The 19,552-nt window shown below is 49.6% G+C and overlaps 1 protein-coding gene across 2 annotated transcripts; it reads right to left on the bottom strand.

Moving 5' to 3' along the window:
• Positions 1-275: 275 nt before the first annotated feature.
• Positions 276-19,225, bottom strand: E2F6 (E2F transcription factor 6). Of its 2 annotated transcripts, none has more exons than XM_016194733.2 (7): positions 18,800-19,225; positions 14,573-14,627; positions 11,019-11,235; positions 8,348-8,503; positions 5,285-5,399; positions 1,817-1,955; positions 276-1,271 (listed from the first exon to the last, which is right to left on the bottom strand). In XM_016194733.2, the coding sequence occupies exons 1-7, from the start codon at positions 18,902-18,904 to the stop codon at positions 1,222-1,224; spliced, it is 837 nt and encodes a 278-aa protein (XP_016050219.1). In that variant the 5' UTR covers positions 18,905-19,225; the 3' UTR covers positions 276-1,221. The 2 variants fall into 2 exon arrangements, with proteins under 2 accessions (XP_016050219.1, XP_060042555.1); XM_060186572.1 differs by having other exon boundaries at positions 1,811-1,955.
• Between the last annotated feature and the right edge of the window lie 327 nt (positions 19,226-19,552).

Raw genomic sequence — 19,552 nt, forward strand, 5'->3', positions numbered from 1 at the left:
GGTGGCCCAAGCACTGACACCCGGCAGATCCTCCCCTTGGCGCTGTCCATGGTGTTCCCACAGGTTCCTGGGACTGGGCCCAGGGCCTCCAGGCAGCAGGTGTGTCTCCCCACAGCACCATCTTCTGGGGCCCTGAGTCTATGTATGATTGCAACTTCAGGTTGGGCCACGTCTTCCTCACAAGCATGAGATTTAAACTAGAAACCTGAATGGAGCGCACTGTATGGGAGAAAAGCCAAGTGTTACTCCGACTTTACAACTCACTCACTCTGTGATCTGTTCAAATGTTTATTGAGCACTTCTCCAAGTGCCAGGCGTGGCACAAGGCACTGGGTTAACAATGATTCCAACAACCCCCGCAAGGAGTTCACAGCCTAATGGTTAACTACTGAGGAAACAGAGGCACAAAAGTGGTAAGAACTTACCCAGTGAGGTAGAAACAGCAGGTGCTTGGAAACACGGGACTAAGCTAGAGGCGGGGTCACTGACTCATCAAGTACACTCTGAAAAACAGGCTGCCTACAGACACCACAGACCTGCTCACAAGATGGCCAGCTCCCACACTCCGTAACTGAACCACGTCGTACAGGGAGCGGGGCCGCCACCTGACAGCCTTTCATGTCTGCCTGTGGGGCCTTGGGAACATGCCACCAGGCTGTGCGGCGTGACACCTGAGTACTGGAGGCTGCACCGCAACCCCCCCGAAACTTCCACATGTGCGAGTCTGGAGAAGACTCTCCTCTACCCCACACTCAGAGGATTCTATTAAGTCACAGAAGCTGACTGTACACCATCAGGTATGTGGAGACTCCGCAGGCAACGCACTGCACACCCACCCAACGAGGCCGCTAAAGGCAGATGCCACCCCGCGTAAGGCAATTTCTTTTGTGATCACAGACCAGGACCCTTAGAGGAAAGGGCAGAGACTCCAGAAGAAATATCCGTCAGGCCTGCCTGCCTTAGTAAGAGTCTTATGATGGAGTTATGTCAGCAGGCAAATATTTACTTCACTGGCTAAAGCAGTGAACAATTATAAAGACTTTGCTTTTTAATGTGGAGACCACAGCTACCAGTCAATCCAAGTGGTGACACGCTCAAAGACACCACTGGTCTCGACGCTGCTACTGAAAACGGAGTCCACGGATGACTTCTGGCTGAGAAGCAACTCTGATGCATGATTCGTCCACGTAGAACATTCTCTACACCAACCCCCAAACGCTGTCAGTTGCTCACTTCAACCAATTCTTCACCTTGTTGTGACAGATTTTCTTCTGAAAGGAGAGAGAAGGATAGAGATACTCTTAGTGAGAGTTTTGAAAGGCACATAGTAGTACTTAAAAAATACTTTAAGTCCCTAGTCAAGAACCGTATTCTTATTCTATTGGTATGAAGCTAAGATTTTAAGTTTCAAAAAACAAAACAAAAACACAAAACCTCAGGCTCAAATAAATCGACGTGCCTGTCAGAGTACAAATCAATATCTCTGTGAGAACAGCACCAGCTGGCCCCATGAGGGACTCAGCTACAATTCTGTTTTCAAAGATATTCTGATTCTATGGAATTTAACCACAAAGTAGTCAGAAAAACTCGGGACTATACTATAGGGCTCGAGCGAGTGTGACAGAGTGTAGGCTGTGCAGTGTGGGAGGTCCCAGGTTTGATCCCCAGCACCAGTAGCCAGAGTTAACTCATGCTCTGGAAAAAAAAAAAGCAAAAACATTCTAACTCACGCCTTTGTAGCTAGAAATAGCGGGGATGCCTATAAGACCACAGCAGACACTGAAACCCTAATCTGGAAGTGCGAGCTCACCGTCACCTGCATGCTCGGTGTGCCTGCTCTTAGGCGGGGTCCCCACATCCTCAGGCGTCTTCTTACTGGAGTGACCCTGCTCCACTTCACACAGATAGACGTCTATGGGCCCGTTGGTGCTCCTTATGTGCACTGTAATGGAGTCCTGGCAACAGATAGAACATTTTTTCAACTACTAGAACTGTAAAAGTTTCAAGGAACTTATCTGAAAATTTAAATCCAGGCAGCTTCCTTTCAATGGTGTTGAGAAATTACTTTCCTTGCTGTATCATAGTAAGCCACTGGCTATCCGCACAGTGAGTGACTTGTACTCACACGACTACCTTTCTCCATTCAAGGAGCTGGTCCCTTCAAGGAATGGTACTCGAGCATCAAAAACTCAGTGTTTGGGTTCAAAGTAACTAAAAATACACTGGGCTAACAAATACTGACTTGCTCACATTTTCAGACCACTAAGGTGCACTGAGTGACCCACCTGGAAAAGAAGCGTTTGCCCAGAGGTGAAATGTACCTCCTGTCATCTGAAACAGTAAAAACTGACCCGAGAAGATGACGAGTAACCAATTTTGATCATTCACATCCTTTGGCTTTGGATATATTTACATGGAATTAATCACAATGCCTTTCTAAGAAGGTATCAGGAAACTGGGTGCTGTTACTGAGAACTGGGCTAAATTTTTAAGGAAGTTCTCCCAAAATCTGATTCCTTTGTTTGACTGTAACATTTTCTCCTCTCGTGCGATCACAGACAATTGTCCCCTTCCTACTCCACACCCCCCACCTGGTGACCCCAGAGCCAGTGGGATGCAGGCCTAGAGGAGCATGTCTCACCCTCCACAGGAGGCTGGAGAGTAGAGCATCTGTGCTCAGCTGTAGGTTACCTGTAAGCCTGCACTGAATGCTTCTCCCTCACAGGAGTCAGCAGGCAAACTTCTTAAAAAACATATTTATTTATTCCCTCTTGTTTTACTGTTGTGGTTATTGATGTTGTTGTTGTTGGTTAGGACAGAGAGAAATGGAGAGAGGAGGGAAAGACAGAGGGGGCAGAGAAAGGCAGACACCAGCAGACCTGCTTCACCGCTTGTGAAGCAGATAAACTTCTAAACCAGAAAACAGTGTCACGTTGCTCAGAACTGGCACAGAAGCGGAGGACAGTGTCACGGCCCCTAACTTGAGTGTTGCAGTCAACTGTGAACCTGTCTGCTTTGCATGTCATGCCTGTCACCACCACCTACAGCCGTCTTGGAAGAGAGCAGCCAAGCATCAACGGGTGTGGCCGTCCCTAAGTAACTACATACAAACAACTTGGGCCCCAGTCAGGCTGCCCAGACCTGTAGAATCCTAGGGACCATGGTCCCAGACACCAGGAGCACTGTGCCTTCCCCACCACAGAGAAGCTGCAGGAAGCTTTTCATGCTTAGGCTTCCAAGGGGTATTCTGAGGAGTCATCAAAATCTGCAAAATGTGCAACTACCAACTGATGCAGTTAGCAGTACAGGAGCAAAGACATACATACATACATACACACACACACACACATACACACACACACACACACACACCTACCAACTGATGCAGTTAGCAGTACAGGAGCAAAGAACACACACGAACACACACACACACACACACACACACTCATACAACTACCAACTGATGCAGTTAGCAGTACAGGAGCAAAGACATAAACACACACACACACATGCACCTACCAACTGATGCAATTAGCAGTACAGGAGCAAAGAACACACACACACACACACACTCGTATAACTACCAACTGATGCAGTTAGCAGTACAGGAGCAAAGACATACATACACACACACATACACACCTACCAACTGATGCAATCAGCAGTACAGGAGCAAAGAACACACACAAACACACACACACACTCATACAACTACCAACTGATGCAGTTAGCAGTACAGGAGCAAAGACATACATACACACACACATACACACACACACACACACACACACACACACACACACACACACCTACCAACTGATGCAATCAGCAGTACAGGAGCAAAGAACACACACAAACACACACACACACTCATACAACTACCAACTGATGCAGTTAGCAGTACAGGAGCAAAGAACACACACACACACACAAAACTACCAACTGATGCAGTTAGCAGTACAGGAGCAAAGAGCAACACACACACACTCACACACACCCCTCAGGCAATTCAGAATGAACTGGCAGGTTCTGAAGCAAGAACATGCTGGAAGACTAGCATTAACTTATTCTTAGAAAATGGATCTAAATCCAAATAAAACAATCGTTAGATACCCCCAAGAAGCCATCTTTAGAGTGGGGCTAGGCCACCTGAGGATGTCTGGATGCTTTTCCATCAGTTTATGATACCCTGTCCAGGAGCAACACGAGGTCTCATGGGACCAGTCTGCTGAGTGCTAAGATGAAATGTACTGGTGAAAAAATTCTTCTACTTATATATTTTGAGAAATTTCTATTTACTTTAATTTTATTCATATTATTTTAATAAGAAAGGAATAGAGGAAGATACAAAGACCAGACTCCTGCTCAGCTCTGGCTGATGGTGGTGCTGGGATTGAACCTGGGGCCCTGGAGAGGCTTTTGCAGAACCAGTGTTATCTCCCCAGACCCATTCTTCTTCTTTTTATTACTATTACATAATTATCATCTTTTTAAATTGTTATTATCCCCAAAACCCTGCTAAGCTCTAGCCAACAGTGGTGCTGGGGATTGAACCTGGGAACCAAGAGCCTCTGGCAGGAGGCTTTTGCAGAACTACTGTGCTGTGTCCCCAGCTCTGGTAACTCTTTCCTGAAGCCATGATGGGCTGCCCTAACTTGATCTGTCTCGGAGCGGACAGCCCTCGCTCACCTTCAGCACGCTGCTCTCTGGACAAGCACGCTCGGCATCAGCTTTCCTGGAAGGGAAGCATTCCAAGCAGCTGGTGACATTCCCCGTTTTTATCACAAGTCCGCTTCCCATTTTAAGAGCGGGGCTGGCAGATGGCCACTCTGAACCCAAGGTCTTGGGGCAAGGCCTGTGCCCCACCCCGGGCTGCCCACCTGGCAGCTGCTTCTCATTTCAGACGTGTAAATTAGTGTTCAGGTGATGTACCAGCCAGTGCTGTTGTGAGCTGGGTTCTGAGCTAATTCCCTAGAGCCTCAGCTGACACACGTTCCTTCTGGATTTAGACTGAACGTGATTCTTAGTGGTTCCTCCGAGACATATGGTATGACAGGAAGGGAGTGACATCACACTGCAGGGCTCAGGTCCTGATGCTCATTGGCACATCACGACAAAGTCACTGAACCTCCCTGCCTCAGGCTCCTCACAGGGAGAGGACAACCAGGGCTCATTTGCTCTATTCCACACAAGTTAAATGCAGGTGCCCGGAGCAGGTCTGGAGCTGCTATCAAGCTACTGCCCACCTCCCTCCTCAAACCATCTTAAGAGGCAGGACACCTACTTCTCTGGGGGCAGGGACATCCAGTCTGGTCTCCGCTGGAGCTTTAACTGCGATGACGATCTGTTCGTGGAAAGCCTGAATGCTGTGGATGTCTTGATACGTCACATAAGCCAGCGTAAGGCCCAGTTAAGGGTGTCTAAGCAGAGTGCAATGCAGGGGATGACAGACCATCTCAGTCTTCATGGGATGCCAACTCAGTCAGGGAGAGAAGTAGCTCTTTCCTATGCAAGTCTCTTTTCACAAACCTAAGACTTTAGAAACTGCTTTTACATACTGACAAGTCAGAGTTCCCTCAAAGTGCATGACCAGGATTCCTGAAGAAAAGCATCAGTGACATCTGAATCCCCGACAGAGCTCACAAAGGCACTAGGGTCCCCAAGCCGCGACCACTTTCTTGGGCTCACCAGGGAAACCTACAGGGCAGACGAGGTTCTGGCTAAATGCCTGGACCACACAGGACTGTGAGTGGGAACTTCAGACATTTTCCCACGCCTAACAGTGCAGCATCTACCACACATACGCGTGCGCGCGCGCACACACACACACACACACACACACACGTCTTCATCATCTGAAATTACTTTCCTTCTCACTATCTGAATACTTTTCGTCGTCTGTGTTGCCTGAAATGCTACCAGTTATAACTTATGGATTTACCCACCACCACTGTCTCCTTCCAAGATTGTGAGCGCCAGAGGGAGAGAGCGCCACAGCGTCCCCGTGCAACACGACACCAGAGGTCTGGAAACGAGATCTCACGCCTGCAAGCCTAGCACATTAACCACCGCACCCACCACCTGCCGGCTGCCAGCATTTTGACTATACAAATGCTTCGAATGTCCTCATATTTCTTTTTATTTCTTATTATCTACTTATATGATAGACATACCCAGAAATTCAGAAGGGAGGAGGAGGTAGAGACAGAGACAGCTGCAGTCCTGCTCCACTACTCATGAAGCTTCCCCCTGCAGATGGGGCCCGGGGGCTCGATTGCTGGTCCCTGTGCAGTGACGTGCACTCCACTGGGAGTGTTGCCACCCAGCCCCTTTCCTTCTAGTAGCTGTACCGTGGAAGAGGGGCTCTGACTGCAATGCAGTGGCTGAACACACGTGATCCTGATAGCTGAAGAACAATCTGTCAGAGGAATAGCAGAAACAGCAGGATGGTTGAGGCCCAGGGGAGGATGAGGCCAAAGACAAGTCTCCCCATGAAGACTTTAGAGTGACAGGCCAGAAGGCAACATGACAATGTAATTCATTGTTTCAGAAATAAAATCCATTATCATGCAGTTCTGGGCAGTGAGCTGAGCACCCCACACTTGGAGATACCACTGAATGGTCTCCCTGTCCTACTTTGAGATGGAGACAGTGAGGGGAAGAGATGCCCGTCTACACCATCCTGTGACACCCCTAGTGATCTCTGCAGGGCCGACCAGGCCTTGCACACAGCAGTGTGTGCTCTACCGACTCAATTACTTATCTCGCAATAAACTAACAACTTTGATACTGAATCATATATGTCAATATCTAACACTGACCCTGCGCCACAGCACAGGACTAGACCGATCACTCGTGTCCTGGTCTCACGCTGACCCCATGCCACAGCACAGGACTAGACCGATCGATCACTCGTGTCCTGATCACACACTGACCCCGTGCCACAGCACAGGACTAGACCGATCACTTGTGTCCTGATCACACACTGACCCCGCGCCACAGCACAGGACTAGACCAATCACTCGTGTCCTGATCACACGCTGACCCTGTGCCATAGCATAGGACTAGACCAATCACTCATGTCCTGGTCTCACGCTGACCCCGCACCACAGCACAGGACTAGACCAATCACTCGTGTCCTGATCACACGCTGACCCCGCGCCACAGCACAGGACTAGATTGATCACTCGTGTCCTGATCACACGCTGACCCCGCGCCACAGCACAGGACTAGACCGATCACTCGTGTCCTGGTCTCACACTGACCCCGCACCACAGCACAGGACTAGACCAATCACTCGTGTCCTGATCACACACTGACCCCGCGCCACAGCACAGGACTAGACCGATCGATCACTCGTTTCCTGGTCTCACACTGACCCCGCACCACAGCACAGGACTAGACCAATCGATCACTCGTGTCCTGATCACACGCTGACCCCGCGCCACAGCACAGGACTAGACCGATCGATCACTCGTGTCCTGGTCTCACGCTGACCCCACACCATAGCACAGGACTAGACCAATGGATCACTTGTGTCCTGATCACATGCTGACCCCGCGCCACAGCACAGGACTAGACCGATCACTCGTGTCCTGATCACACGCTGACCCCGTGCCACAGCACGGGACTAGACCGATCGATCACTCGTGTCCTGGTCTCATGCTGACCCCGCACCACAGCACAGGACTAGACCAATTGATCACTCGTGTCCTGATCACACGCTGACCCCGCACCACAGCACAGGACTAGACCGATCACTCGTGTCCTGATCACACGCTGACCCCGCGCCACAGCACAGGACTAAACCGATTGATCACTCGTGTCCTGATCTCACACTGACCCCGCACCACAGTACAGGACTAGACCGATCACTCATGTCCTGGTCTCACACTGACCCCACTCCACAGCACAGGACTAGACTGATCTCACTCGTGTCCTGGTCTCACGCTGACCCCGCGCCACAGCACAGGACTAGATCAATCACTCATGTCCTGATCTCACAATGACCCCGCACCACAGCACAGGACTAGACCGATCACTCGTGTCCTGATCTCACAATTACCCTGCACCACAGCACAGGACTAGACCGATCACTTGTGTCTGATCTCACACTGACCCTCCGCCACAGCACAGGACTAGACCAATCACTTATGTCCTGATCACATGCTGACCCTGCGCCACAGCACAGGACTAAGGACTAGACTGATCACTATATATGTTTCCTATCAACCTTGCTCTTCATTGATTTCTAAGAGCTAATTTCGAATGTCAAGTGCATTACTGTTCAAGTTCTCCTACCACTTAATTTCAGAAGTTCCCTTTCCAAGGTAGTGGTAAAGGATATCGCTCATTCTCTTTGTCATCTGTCAGCGCAAACAGCTGCTGAGCACAGTCTTTGATCAGCTCGTCCAGAGCGTCCTCCATGGCTGACAGGTCGGACAGTTCATCCTGCAGCTTCTTCTGCTGAGGCACCGCTCCGAAATTGCTAAGATCAGATCCTCTGGAAGAGAAAGCATCAGAGAATGCCGTCAGCATCAACCACCACTCAGCTTACAGAGCAACACCAGGGAAAGGACTGGGACTTTTGCAAGTGACTAAGCATGCATTTCCCATAGTGACAAAGCTGGCACTTGTCCTACCTCCTGCCCTCCCTGCGTTTTCACTAACATTTTAGATCCTTCCAGCACATGTGTAAAAATGTGACGCTACCTATGGAGATTGACAGTCATAGAGAAAGCTTACTCAAGTGTCATGACTAAACTAACAGTATTGCTCAGCTTACTATCTTCAGCACACTACCTATCACACGGTGATACTATACTTTTATCAAACATTCTAGCACCTGGAATACTGTGGTAGGAGGCTCACTTCCTTGAATGTACACCTTACCATGAACAAGGACCTGGGTTCAAGCCCTAGCTCCCACCTATAGGGGGCCCCTGCAGGTGTCTCTCTTTCTCTACCTCTCCATCTCCTGTGCTCCCTTCTCAACTTCTGTTCTATCAAATAACATTCTCAAAAAACACACTGTAGTATGTGTACTATAATACAGAATTAGATGATGCATTGAATATAACACATCATAAGTATATATTGAACACACACATACATGCAGAACAATTACAAACTAAGTCCTGGTAGGGATATACAGGAGAGACAGCATAGCACTGTCCCACATGACCACTGCAAGTGCTTTCATCTGACACCAAAGGCTCAAACACAGGCCCTCCAGCAAGAGAAGTAAGTGGTCTATTGGTGAGCTACTCTTGGCCCCAGTCTGGCCTTTTATAAAGTAGTTTCTACATATGGAAAACAAAAGTGCTGTCCACATTGATAGTTCCTCCACTTAAAACTCTTTTGAGTTTTCCCCTACCATGCATATCCTTTAAAAAAAATAATAATTTGGTGCTGGGCAGTGCAGAAGCCAGATGAGTGTTCATGTTACCATGTGCAAGAACCAGCCTCTTCAAGTTCCCAGTCCCGTGTGCTTGTGTATGTGGAAGCTGGGGGGTGGAGCTTCATGAGTGAAGCAGAGATACAGGAGTGTCTCTTCCCTATTCTACTTTCTTTCTATCCTATCAAATAAAAAGATTAAAAAAAAGATCTATTTATGAAACAGAGAAGAGAAGCAGAGCATCACACGGGTGTTATGTGGTGCCAGGACAGAGCTCAAGACCTCACCCCTGAGAGCCCAAAGCTCCCCACGTGACCTCCAGTGTCACTACCATGAAGATCCTGCCTGGCTGATCTGGGTAAGATTACACCATGCTGCCAGATAGCTAATCCCAGTACGGCCTGACCTGAGCAGCAGCTGAGGTGTTCTACAATTTTATCTTTCATTTGCCAGTTTTCAAATGATTGTCACGATTAATTCAGAAGGCAGCCTTATCCCAAAAGTGTTGCTTAGTATCATCAGGAGAACATGTTTCAGCCACAACTCAGTCTGTACCTGCACTACCGAGAAAGGCATGTGCTTTGGAGTGTCTTCCTGCTATGGACTCATCATTTAGTGCTCCGATCATGTTTGGTGGCAGATTTTTCATGTTCTGGAAATGTCTCTATTTATACAGTAAAGCCATTTCTTTTCTTTTTACATTTCTTTATTGTGGGATTAATGGTTTCCAGTTGACAGTAATATACAATAGTTTGTACATGTGTAACATTTCCACATAACAATTCAACCCCCCAGGTCCCTCCTCTGCCATTCTGTTCCAGGACCTGAACCCTACCCCGACCCCAGAGTCCTTTACTTTGGTGCCATACACCAACTCCAGTCCAAGTTCTGCTTTGTGTTTTCCCTTCTGATCTTTTCAACTTCTGTCTATGAGTGAGATCATGCCATATTCATCCTTTTCTTTCTGACTTATTTCACTTAACATGACTTCTTCAAGCTCCATCCAAGATGGGGTAAAGAAGGTGAAGTCACCGTTTTGTATATATATATACCACAACTTGCTCAGCCACTCATCTGCTGCTGGACACCCGGGGTGCTTCCAGGTTGTGACTATTACAAATTGTGTTGCTATGAACACAGGTGCACACAGATCTTTTTGGATGGTGTGTTTGGCTCCTTAGGATCTATTCCCAGGAGAGGAATTGCAGGGTCACAGGGCAGGTCCATTTTTGGTCTTTTGAGAGTTCTCCAGACTGCTCTAGTGGAGCCATTTCCTAATGAGTACAAATACTTTCTAAATCTAACAGCTTTCTTATTAACACACACACACATACACACACACACTCCCTCACTCCAGTCTAAGCCCCAAGACCTTCCCCTTTGAGGCATACTTCAGTAACTAAGCTGAATCCTTAGCAACTGCCTCTGAGACATCAAGTCTGCTGATGTTCCCAGGGGGTGTACACAGTCCAGTCTTGCTTTCTCCCCCACTGAGCCACCTCCCACAGTCTAAAGAGTTTTTTTCACCTTCAGGGCAGAGTGGTTTAAAGCATGAACCAGTCTACCTACATGATATTTTCACTTAATGAGAAAGGAAAAAAAAAATCTAAACCCAACTCACATCCATCGAATATGGTTCTTGGACTTTTTTTCCACCAGATCGATTCCATCCAAGACGTTGGTGATGTCATACACCCTTCGTTTGCGCACCCCCAGTTTTGTGGCAACTTTATTCAAGTCCAGAATGCCACCCGGTGCAGATCTCACAAGATCCATGAACTTCCGGGTTAAATAGACCAGTGACACATCAAAACGCGGCCTCTTCACTTTCAAAGCTTCTGGGAAACAAACACATTGTGAGATATTAAACATTTTTCCTTAGCTCAGGAAAACAGCATTTGCTTCTTTCTGAAGGCACGTCTGGTGACCACAGGAAGTCCAGAGCCATAACCATCAGTCACGTTTACAAAGCATATGCTTAAGCGGATCAAAACATTTTGCTTACCCCAGGTAAACAGACTTGGGCTTAAGTAAAAAGTATTTGAAATATGCAACTGAGTGTGTCAATTTAGAGATCTAGTGAACTTTATCAAAGATAAAGTGCTTAATTTGCATTGGTTTCCACAGCATCCTTAATAGGATTAGAAGTACTTTTCAAAATTAAAAACTCTTCCAGGGAGATAGCACAGTAATTATGCAGAAACTTTCAATTCTGAGGTTCCAAATTCCTAGGTTCATCCCCCCCACCACCATGAACAGAGCCCCGCAGTGCTCCAGTAAAATAAAAATAAATAAATAAGAAACAGTAAAATATAGTAATTAGCTTTTTCATTTGATTAAGAAATTTTTTAGAGATCAAAGACAGGGATTTGACTTTATTTTTTTAATATTTATTTATTCCCTTTTGTTGCCCTTGCTGCTTTTTTGTTGTAGTTATTAATTATTGTTGTTGTTATTGGACAGGACAGAGAGAAATGGAGAGAAAAGGGGAAGACAAGAGAAGGGGAGAGAAAGACAGACACCTGCAGACCTTCTTCACCACTTGTGAAGTGACACCCCTACAAGTGGGGAGCTGGGGGCTCGAACCGGGATCCTTGAGCTGGTCGTTGCACTTCACACCATCTACTCTTAACCTGCTGCGCTACCACATGAATCCCCGGGATTTGACTTTATAATATTTAAAATATTTTTACTTGTAAATGTAACCATGTCAAAAAAAAAAGAAAAAGAAAATTCTGAAAGTACTCCCAACTATTCTTCTGTCAGGACAATCAGGATAAACCTTGGGGAAAAGAGATGGTCTTAAAAAAAAAAAAAATCAGTTCTTTATTGACAGGTAAGCAAACGAGGGGGGAACTCTATTCTCTCATACTCTCTGTGGTGGTGGTCTGACTCTTCCAACATAATCTGCCACGTCTCCACACACTGAGGCTCTCATGTGGTGCAGGGGATTGGACCCAGGAATGGGTCCAATACATACATACATGTAGGAATACACCAGTCTGAGACAAGATTTGTTTCATCCTATAACAACAATGTTCTGATCTTCAACAATGCGTGTCAGCATTATACTAGGACAATGTAAGGTTTAACTGGGTAGGATATTTGCTAAGCTTCTCCCAACTCTGGAAGGCTAGACTTCATTATTTTACACAACACTTCAATTTACCTCGTCCTCAACTCCTTACAGCCCAAATGCGGGCATGCTGGACTAAACGGCATGTCTAAGGACTATGGCTACATTTTGCTAAACTCATTGCCCAGAATGAACTCTGAATTTTACAGTGTGTGAGGGACCAGTTTCACCCCACAAGGCCCAGCCAGAACTGAGTTTGATCATTCTGTTCATGTTTCCAGCTCGATACTGAACACCACATTGTCTAGTATGCAGAGAAAATAACTTCACAAAAACGGTTGTCATCCTGGCATAGAGTGTATACTGCAGCTCAGCCTATTTCAGTTACAAAAGACTGAAGACCCATCCTCTACAAAGTCACATTCCATTTAAAGACCACTGTTTTGGAGTTGTAAAAGCACAGAGCTTCAAACCTGTGCAATAGGACAGATCTGTTCCTAAAGCCATTAACATTACACACACACACACACACACACACACACACACGGACACTTTTTGTCACTGTTAGGGCTGGCTTTTCAGATACAGACAGACACCATGTAGCACTCCCATGTGGCAGGCAGGGACTCAAACAGGGGCAGCCCACAGGGCAATGCAGGTGCCTCAGCAGGTGAGCACCTTGCCAGCCCTTTATCCTTTGGATGGGAGAATGGTGGAAAGAAAGCAATGTCCAATCATCACGTCCCTATCTATGGAGGCCCTTGGAGCTAACAACAGTCCTGTCACCCACTCGCTTTAGCAGGTCAAGTGCTAAGGAAGGTTTGCAAAGTTACTGAGAAAATGACCAAAACCTTAACTGAAGTGGAAACTGAAAAAGGCTTAGTGCTTCCATTCCAGTGTGGGTGAAGGCATAAGCATGGTAGATGAAGGCAGGGGTAGACAGCACAGTGGTTCTGCAGACTCTCCTGCCTGAGGCTCCAAGGTCCCAGATTCAACCCCCAGCACCACCATAAGCCAGAGCTAAGCAATGCTCCGATTAAATAAATAAAACTATACAGATCTATAGCGACAGATGAAACAACACAGACACACACATACACACACACACACACACACACACACACACACACACACCACACCACACCATTTAATCAATGTTTTCCGGAAGAATATGGCTAGTACAGTCTTGGGACTAGATAAAGACAGAGCGGTAGAGAATCACCTCGAGGGCCTCATCTCTGTCTGTGCACTCTCACACCGCCAGGCTTCTTTAAATAAGGTGGCTTAGAAATGCATCACAAATACCAACAAAACTGAAGAAATGAGACAGGGTTTTCTTGACAGGTAAGAGAACATTATTTTAGGCTGAATGATATTTTAACTCCATTTCTGTTTTAGAATTGTGAAAGTCCATGCAAAGGGCCTGTACTGCAGGAGTTCAACTCAGCGTAGGCCATGCTTCAAAAGCAAGGCTGACCAAACTTGATCAGCTATGGGAGGGACTGAGAAGTTAAGAGTGGACACCAAGAGTTGTGTATAGATGTCTGTGCACTATCTCTGCACTGTAATTTGGACAAAATTAAAAGGAGACAAGTGATGCTGTGACAATTTCCTGCAGCAGACAGAAGTGGAGTCAAGTACAACTCTACGTCCACTGACAGATACCAAGCACTGATCCACGACTGGGCCGGGAGGAACCTGCAGACAAAGACCTGTCCACAGGGCTGCTGCCCAACTGCCTCGGATTCCACCCATAGCGACACACGAGTCATTTCCCAGAGGGCTTTGAGAAAACATCCATACTTATTGCTCCATTAAAAATGACACTGCCAAAGCAACTGGAAATAAGTGAGCTTTATGTGCTGTCTAGCCCATCTCAGGAGTTTCTCCTGTAACTAAGAACTTTACATTTTAGTTCTTATGTACTGTAGTGTGTGCACTTAACAAAGGTGTGTCACTGCCCGGCCCTAGAACTTTACATTTTAATGCACAACTAAAACGTTTTAAGGTTTTCACCAGTTTAAGATCTGTTTCAAGCAATTAAAATCACATTAAGGTTCAAACTACAAAATGTAAAACCTGTTCAAGAACCGACTTACTTCTCACGGACATATACTGTACATTATCTTCTATATTAATCCTTATTTTTGATGGCTGGAAAAAAGCAGATACAGAAATTTAGCTCAGCAATTTATAAATCATACACAAGAATAGCACTTTATTGCATAATATAAGATTTCTCCCTTCATCCCAAGTAATAATTTAGGTGTAAGAAAAATAGTCCTCTTTCCCAAACTATAGGCAAACTTTGGAGGCAGTGCGGCTCCAGTTCCGGACCATAGCAGTCAAGTGAATACCGAGTTTCATTGAGATGAGATAATACTGTAGCCTGTAAAGTTGGAGGTGGAAAAATACACACACCTTCATTGAAAAAAAATGCCTGTAATTGCTTAAAAAAAAATGCTAGCCAACAGCTGAGATGCTGGAAGAACAGTGATGGATTGTTTAATGGGGGTGGCCACAAGTCTTCAAATACAGTATCTGCAAAGTATAAGAGAGTGAAGCCCAATCAAAGAAGGCCTGCCTGAACCCTCTAGTGAAAGCACATCTTGGTGACACTCAAGAGATTCAAATGTCTAGAGCTGCCTGGATTTCCGTACTATGGGAGCAGCTGTTAGAGAAAGAGGGAAAGCGAGAAAGGAAAAGTGGCAACATGCTTATGAAGCTTTATCACTGGGGAAACTGATTTGCTGATGCAGCTATACCATCCCCAAGAAGCAGCAGCAACAGAGGTGGCAAGGACAGTGCCAGGGGCCCAGAAAAGCTCGGGAGACGTCAGAGAGAACTCAGGTAGCAAAGCTACTTGCTAAGCAGCAAAGCCTGGTCCTCTAGTCAACTATCCCAACATGTCTGCTCTCTAGTTTGTGCACCCCCCCCCCCCCCGCAACCTTGCATTCTCCCTGTAACTGCTGCAAAGCACAGGGTCTCTATGAACAGAAAGAACGCGCACTACATAACTAGACCCTCTGGTAGCCCAGCCATGCATTTACCTGCTCACTGTTATTTGTGACTAATGGAGGGTTAGTAGCTTCTTTAAACTCCCAAAACAGCCAGGGAGTTAGATAGCAGCTCCATTACCAAATCCCCACCAGTTTATCAAGTACTCAAAGATGATTCAAGTTTACAGAAGCTGGTAGTCACACGTACAACACATTTACAACATTCTTTCTACATGCAAAATAAAATCTTTAGAAGGTGACATGTAAGCAGAAGCCGTATCAACCTCTTGCTTACTGCAAAGTCTAACACCAGCTCAGGTACCCCCCCCCCCGGGTAATTTGGGATAAGTCAGCCCTAAAGTGGTAATTTGGGATAAGTTAGCCCCAAGTGGCTACTCTGAGCACACAGGAGAGCTGAGACAAAGGCCACAGAGGGGTTCCTGAGAGCAGGAAGCCAGGGCACCCTGAAGGCTACCAGACTATAGCTGAGTGTGTGGGAGCTTGGGAGAGAAAGGCAGCGTGAGGAATGAAATGAATGAAGCCTTGGAAATGCACACTGCACGGGGCTGGGTGGTGACACAAATGGGTAAGCACATATCACCATGAGCAAAGACCCAATTCAAGCCCCCCACTCTCCACTTGCAGGGGGGATACTTCACTAGCAGTGAAGCAGGTCTGCAGGTGTCTCTTTCCCTTCCTTCTCAATTTCCCTCTGTCCTAGTCAATTAAAAAAAAAAATCCAAAGGAAAGGAAAAAAAAATGGCTGCGTAGTGCCAGCACCAAGCCCCAGCGATAGCCCGGGTAGCAGTGAAAAATCCATGTATCACAAACTGCACAGTATTTCAAGCTCTGTGCTGTGATGATCAAGCAGGAAGAGCCCATGGCTTGGAGCTCAACACGGGACCACAAAAGTCAGGCAGAAGTCTGTCATAGTCTGGAGAATTATCATAATTGTGACACGATCAAAGTCATGGCTTAGGACAGGCGTGGGGAGGGGCTGAGCAGTGCACACACATCACCACAGGCAAGGACCCAGGTTCAAGCCCTAGTCCCCACCTGCAGGGGGAAGCTTCACGGGTGGTGAAGAAGGGCTGCAGGGGTCTCTCTGTCTCCTCCCCTCTCAGTTTCTCTCCTATCAAATATAAGAAAAATAAAATAAATCGAAAAGAGCAAGGATGGGAAACACCAACACAAGCACAGAAGGGTCCCAGAGTGTGATCAAGCTGGGAGCTTCCTGTAATGATGTTCAGAAGCCGTGACTCTGCAGGGACCAGCAGCAGTGTTAGAAGCTGAAGCACTGGGAGAGCAGAAAGTTCACAGTGTAAGGACCAGGGAGAGGCAGCGGGAGTTTCTTGGGCCCCAGGACTAACTACTGGCTCTGACAAGGTGGGGCAGCCCAACAAAACTGAACTTCCATACACGACTAACAGACTGCCAGAGCTGTAGGTGGATACAGACGTGCTGGGACTGTCTGTCTTGGGTTGGGAGCCGCGCCTGGTAGGCTGTCTGACTGCTGGCACCATGACAGACGTGCTGAAGGGCACCGGTCCTGAAGTCAGACACCAGACGGGTGTAACCCGTCGCTGCTATTTGACACTCAACCCTCTGCTGACAGAGTCATCTCATGGGGCAACTACTGTTGTCAAAGAGCCCACTTGAAAAAAGCCCATTTTCACTTGGGTGGGAAGGGCATATCAACAGATGCAGTTTCCCACCGGGTCCTCGGCCTTCAACTCGGGGTCAAGCTTGCTATGTAGTCGCCATCTGGTCAGAATAAAGCGACTGCTGTGTGCAGGGGGGACGGGGGAAGGCGGGGGAAGGCGGAGCGCTGCACTGGTTCAGAACAGGCAGGGCAGGCCAGCCAGACACACAGCGCCCATGGCCTCCAAGCCAGCTGCCTCTCCATATCTTTAAAAAAAAAAAAGATGAACAGAAATAGAAGAATCAGCAAGGGGAGAGACAGGGAGAGACAGGCGTCTAGACACCTGCAGCCCTGCTTCACCACTCGTGAAGCTTCCCCCTGCAGGTGGGGGCCGTCCCGGGGCCCTGTAACCTGTAATGTGTGTGCTCAACCAGGTGCGTCACTGCCCAGCCCCTCGCCAATACTCTTGGACACCTTTTGCTCTGAGCCTGCTCCCGCCCCTCGTCTTATCTAAATGGCTGCTGGCACAGGCTGCGCTGGACTCTCACTCAGACCCAACAGCAGGAGAAAACGATGGTTTTCTGACGAGATGGGACCAGGTGTGTTCAGGGTGGTGCGGCCTTAGCAGTCTGCGGCTTTCTGCCCCTCACTCTCCGCTGAAGTTTGTGGGAAACATGTTCCAGGGCATGTCGGCTTCCCTTCTAACCCGGAAGCACGACCTTCACCACAGCATCGTTCCCTTGGGCGCGGGGGTCCCGTCCTTGAAACTGTAGAGTCCACACTGGGTGAGCTCCGGGCACTCGGAGTAGCAGGCCTCTGCTCTGCCCACGGCCCAGTCTGGAGACCCGGCAGCCTCCCGACGGCAAGGCCTGTGCGCACAGAGAGGCCTCTGCCCGCACCCGGGCACTCGGAGTAACAGGCCTCTGCTCTGCCCACTCGGTCTGGCGACACACACGCCGCCCGCTGCCCACGGCCCAGTCTGGAGACCCGGCAGCCTCGCGACGACAAGGCCTGTGCGCGCAGAGGCCGCTGCCCGCACCCGAGCCCTCGGAGACCCTGGCGCACCAGTACCTCGCAGTCCCGCGCCCAGTGCTGAGACACGCGGTCGGGCACGGGCAGGGCCGGGAGACGCCTCTCAGGCACCGCTGGCCTGGCGAGGCTCGCAGCCCTTCCTGGGTCCCCGCAGGCACGCGGCATCTGGGTGGCCGAGGCGGTGCTCAGTCGGGCCAGACTCCACTCGCTCGTCCTCTGAAAACTCCCTTCTGGTGGGTGCTCCCCATCACAGTAACTAAGCTCCCCCTGCCCTTACTCGTAGCCCCTCACCCCTGCTCCCCTCACCCATAGCCCCTCACCTTTGCTCCCCTCACCCGTAGCCCCTCACCCCTGCTCCCCTCAGCCGCAGCCCTCACCCCTGCTCCCCTCAGCCGCAGCCCCTCACCCCTGCTCCCCTCAGCCGCAGCCCCTCACCCGCAGCCCTCACCCCTGCTCCCCTCACCCCTGCTCCCCTCAGCCGCAGCCCCTCACCCCTGCTCCCCTCAGCCGCAGCCCCTCACCCCTGCTCCCCTCACCCCTGCTCCCCTCAGCCGCAGCCCCTCACCCCTGCTCCCCTCAGCCACAGCCCCTCACCCCTGCTCCCCTCAGCCACAGCCCCTCACCCCTGCTCCCCTCACCCCTGCTCCCCTTACCAGCAGCCCCTCCACGCTGATGGGGTCCCGGCAGCGCCGGCGCACAGGCTCATCTGCAGGGTCGAGCAGCAGGCTGGGCAGCCGCCGCGGGCGCTGCTCACTCATCCCGACGCCCACCAGGGTGAGGGGCTGAGGAGCGTGAGGAGGTGAGGGGCTGAGGAGGGCGAGGGGCTGAGGAGCGTGAGGAGGGCGAGGAGTGAGGAGGGTGAGGGGCTGACGAGGCTGAGGAGGAGTGAGGGGCTGAGGGCTGAGGAGGCCGACGCGGGGCTGAAGACCGCGCGCGGAGGGTCGAGGCCGAGGGACCTGAAGAGCCGGGGCGCCGGGGTCGCGCGGGCAGCACCGGGATCAGGACGCCAGACGCGGGGTCGCCATCTTCCGCATGCGCAGTGCGCGCCCAGCGGCTCCCGCGCGTCGGCGCGGCCTGGAAAACCCGGGGCGGAGCCGCGCGGACGGGATCCGGCGGGAGCGGAAAACCCGGGGCGGAGCCGCGCGGACGGGATCCGGCGGGAGCGGAAAACCCGGGGCGGAGCCGCGCGGACGGGATCCAGCGGGAGCGGAAAACCCGGGGCGGAGCCGCGCGGACGGGATCCGGCGGGAGCGGAAAACCCGGGGCGGAGCCGCGCGGACGGGATCCGGCGGGAGCGGAAAACCCGGGGCGGAGCCGCGGACGGGATGGGGGCTAGGAGGTGCGGGGCAGGAGGAAGCCTGAGCAGACCAGCAGCCCGGTGCAGACAGGTGACAGGGAGGGAGGGT

Source organism: Erinaceus europaeus, chromosome 3 (assembly GCF_950295315.1).
Source record: "Erinaceus europaeus chromosome 3, mEriEur2.1, whole genome shotgun sequence".
NCBI lineage: Eukaryota > Metazoa > Chordata > Mammalia > Eulipotyphla > Erinaceidae > Erinaceus > Erinaceus europaeus.